At 33.6% G+C, this 3,956-nt stretch overlaps 1 protein-coding gene across 1 annotated transcript; it reads right to left on the bottom strand.

The window, feature by feature from the left end:
- Window positions 1–588: 588 nt before the first annotated feature.
- LOC131072733 (cytochrome P450 716B1-like) lies at window positions 589–1,939 on the bottom strand. Its single transcript, XM_058008995.2, has 3 exons — window positions 1,441–1,939; window positions 1,167–1,354; window positions 589–882 (listed from the first exon to the last, which is right to left on the bottom strand). Exons 1-3 carry the CDS (start codon window positions 1,937–1,939, stop codon window positions 589–591), a joined length of 981 nt encoding a protein of 326 aa, XP_057864978.2.
- Window positions 1,940–3,956: the final 2,017 nt, after the last annotated feature.

The raw sequence follows: 3,956 nt of genomic DNA on the forward strand, positions 1-3,956 counted from the left end.
CATGATTTAAAGACAATTTTTAGTCACATACAACTTTATGAGAAGGGAATTTTTTAAAGCTTATAGAATTGAAAAAATAATTGCTTTAGATATAGAACAGGATATGGAATGCCTAGCAATGAAACATACTATTTCAACAACAATCAATTATTATGTTATAAATGAGAAATCATATAATCAATGAAAGGATATGTCTCAAAGGAAAGATCAAACAAAATAATATTGAATTTAACATTAAATATCAATACAAACTTATTATATATGCTAAAAACTACTTTCCACATTGTAAACACAATTTGTTTTAGCTACAAATAATCTATAACTCCCATAAAATCTATAATATAATATAAATAAATCTACAAGCTTTATTTTTATTGATTTGTTCTTAGAACAGTTGGACACAATAGAACCTCATTCGTGAAGGACCGCAATAGCTAAATTATTGTACTTCCTTCTAGGAGAGATGCAAAAATATATTTCAAAAATAGTATATTAGAAGATTTGTAGAGACATTAGAAAATAGGTTTCTCACAACCATGTAATTAAAGACAATATCCTACTTAAATCATACTAGCCGAGATAACATGACTAATCTCCCCTAACTTGAAGCTTGATAGGTAATCCTTCACCAGGAACCGGAAGGGACTCACAAATTATTTTCTTGTTAGGATTTATCATAGACCAGTTATATTTGGATATCAAATTATGCACAAATATCTCTGCTTGCATCCTCGCAAAATCATATCCCACACAAAGTCTAGCACCTCCTCCAAATGGTATAATATAAGGTGGAGATTTATTATCAAAATGAGCTGGATCAAATTTATCCGGCACTTTGAAAACTTCTCCACTGAAATGAGTAGTGCTAGTCTCCCAAAATAACTGTCAAAATACAATTTGATCCAATATATTTTTGATTAAATTATAATAACCATTATCATATAACAAATAGACAACCATATAAGAAAATAACTTAAACATTATGTTTACTATAAACAATATATTGAATATTTTATCAGTAGATAAATTCATAATATATTGATGCAACAACGATGAGCACACATTTGACATTAATTAGTTGATTAATAAACATGGTCGTGAAATGATAGACAATATGCAACGTGAAGCTTTATATCCCTATTCCATGGAGGAAAAAGTTAGCATACCTGCCAGCCTTTAGGAATAGTATAACCATTATATTGGACGTCTTGAACTGTCACTCTGAATCCACCAACACCTGGAGGTACCATACGTAAAGTTTCATAAACAACCTTCTGTATGTATTCCATTTTTTTAATATCCTCCCATGCCAGCGGTTCATTTGGTTGCTTTGCTGCTCGAATCGCTGTTTGTTCTGTGTCACAACAGCATCATATTGTTGACAATTAGATTCAATCCTTTAATCACTATAGAATGAAACACATGAAAAGAAGTAAGTACCTTGGAGTACGATGTTGTACACATGAGGATTGAGACACAACATTCTAACAAGCTGGGTTAAAAGAACAGCAGTAGTATCATGACCTCCTATCATGAGCACGATCAAATTGTCGATGATCTCCTGATCAGTTAGTGACTTATTAATGTCATCCTTCATAGTTATCAACCATGACATTAAATCTTGGTCTGGCATAGCCTTTCCCTCTGCAATCTCCCTCCTCCTCAAATTCAACAGGGAAGAAAGTCTCTTGACTACACGAGCACGAGCTCTTAAGCCTTTGTTGAAAGTGGTTCCTGGGAAATTGAAAGGAAGAGACCAGATTGCCTTCATGAGTGTAATAGATTCGGTATTAAGAATTTCCTTCTCTTTAGGGTCTTTCAAACCGAAGAGCAAATCAGAGGCAACATAGAAAGTAAGTTGCTTGAGCAAGTGATAAGCAAATAAACTTTCTCTTCCTTCCCAATTCTCTACAAAGTGCTCCAGAACAACCGACTCCATTCTGGCAACACATCTTTGTAAAGCTTCTGGCAACACATGCGTTTATGCTCCTCTCCAAACAGCTCAGTGATATTTTTAAAGCCAAATATCCTCCTAAAAGTTGTGGGCTGGCTGTTAATGATAGTGTGGTAGTCATTCTGTAAGAGAAAACGGTTGCCCGCTTGGCCAGTGAGGACAACCGTTGGGCAGCCCATCAAGGAAGTCTTAAAAACGGGGCCATGTTTTTAAGAATCCAATGGTCTCTTCAATCCAAGGGTGCTTCCTCCATTATATAAGAAAACCTTTGCAACAAACAGAAACATCACTGAAGCAAAAACAACAGATAAAACCATGGTCAGGAATGGAGGGGTGGAGTGTTGAACATCCATGAGAACCTTAGCTATCACTAAAAAGTTCATGTTATACCAAAAAAAACTCTCAATAATCTCTTTAATGAATGGATGGAAGTAATGAGGACACGGCTTTATAGGCTTAAATAAGCAATCCATTCATATTCGAATCTCCATATATTCTTCTCATTTTGTCCCATTGATCAAGATTTTAATTTTTAAATAATGACAGTTCTGGCAATATGCAATAATTCTATTTCTGAATGGTTAAACGTAATGACAGTTTTGACAATATGCAATAATTCTCTTTCTGAATGGTTATACGTCCTATTCTTCTGGTTGAAAAAGAGCCCTTCAAAAAAGTCATCCTACATCATCCTGTTGTTGATGGCCATTTAATTCATCCTACAGAAATTAGTCTGTTTATAGTTATTATTGGTGAAGAATTTGAATTGCTCTGTTTCCATTTCTCTTTCAAATATTTATCAGCTGTTGACTTCTTTTAATTTTAACATAGTTGTGATATTTCTTGATTTAAAAAAGGAAAGCTTATATCATATAATTGCTATGTTCAGAGAGATTATGCGTCAAATATTCTCATATAAATGAGGAGACTTTTGGGAAGGATGAGATCATTCTATTTTTAATTATTTTTTATTGTTCTACAATCATCATTTGCTATTATAAAATCTTCTTTTGAAAGGTTTCTATATTTTTTATTATTATTAATATATATATTTTTTCAATAAAAAAATATTTGGTGCCACAGAACATGTGGATTCTAAGAATTGAATAGTACTCCCATATTTGAAGGACCACTCTTTCAATTTCATAGAACATATGGATTCTAAGATTTGCTCCCATAGAATATGTGGATTCTAAGATTTGAATAATACTATCACATTAGAAGAACTCTTTTAATTTGGTTGTTATTAGTTATTAAAGCTAGATGTTAGTGTATTCCTAATGCGACAAATAATGTGGCTGAAATTCATGCGCTATATGTTGGGCTTGATTTGCGAATTTCATTAAATCTTAAAGATGTTGTGATTGAAGGAGATTCTTTAGTTATCTTTTATGCGGTTACTAATTGAACTTGTAATTCTTAGCATCTACAATACTGGTTGGATAAGGTTTTGTTGCAGATTAAGTTCTTTAACTCTTTCTCTATTTCTCATTGTTACAGAGAGGCTAATTATGTCACTGGTTTTTTGGCAAATAAGGCTTTAAATGAGAATATCCAAAATTTGGTTGATGTTGATGAGAGTTGTCTGCCTCCTTTGCCTTCAAAGTCTTAAGATCTCCTTTCGGTCATACTCTTTTGCTTTGCCTCAACCTTGCATTTTGTTTGGAATTGTTAACATGTATGCAGTTTAGTGCGATGGGGTATGGGGCCTTTCCGGCCACTTTACTTCACCACATTAAATTTGCATGCTTGTTCATAATTTCAAAGGATGTGCTAGCTAGTGTCTAGCTCTTGAGTTGATTCGATATGGGAAATTGTTCTGATTGCTTTTTCTTATTTGCGTTATCATAAAGTCTTTCCTGGAATGCTTGCACGACATCTTTGCTAATATGTATGGTTTAATGATTATAGTCCTCAGCAGTGGCGGCTTGCACGTCTGTTATTTGGCATTGCTTATGTTTATTGTCCTCTGATGTGGGGACTTGTGTGTGCTTGTTGGAAC

The sequence above is a fragment of the Cryptomeria japonica genome, chromosome 5 (genome assembly GCF_030272615.1).
Source record: "Cryptomeria japonica chromosome 5, Sugi_1.0, whole genome shotgun sequence".
In the NCBI taxonomy this organism is placed as follows: Eukaryota; Viridiplantae; Streptophyta; class Pinopsida; order Cupressales; family Cupressaceae; genus Cryptomeria; species Cryptomeria japonica.

Coding starts and splice junctions, on each gene's coding strand:
- LOC131072733 (XM_058008995.2), bottom strand. CDS start 1,939: ATGGAGTCGGTTGTTCTGGAGCACTTTGTAGAGAATTGGGAAGGAAGA. Junction 1,355..1,440: donor GTACAACATCGTACTCCAAG/GTACTTACTTCT, acceptor GTTGTGACACAG/AACAAACAGCGATTCGAGCA. Junction 883..1,166: donor CTATTCCTAAAGGCTGGCAG/GTATGCTAACTT, acceptor GTATTTTGACAG/TTATTTTGGGAGACTAGCAC.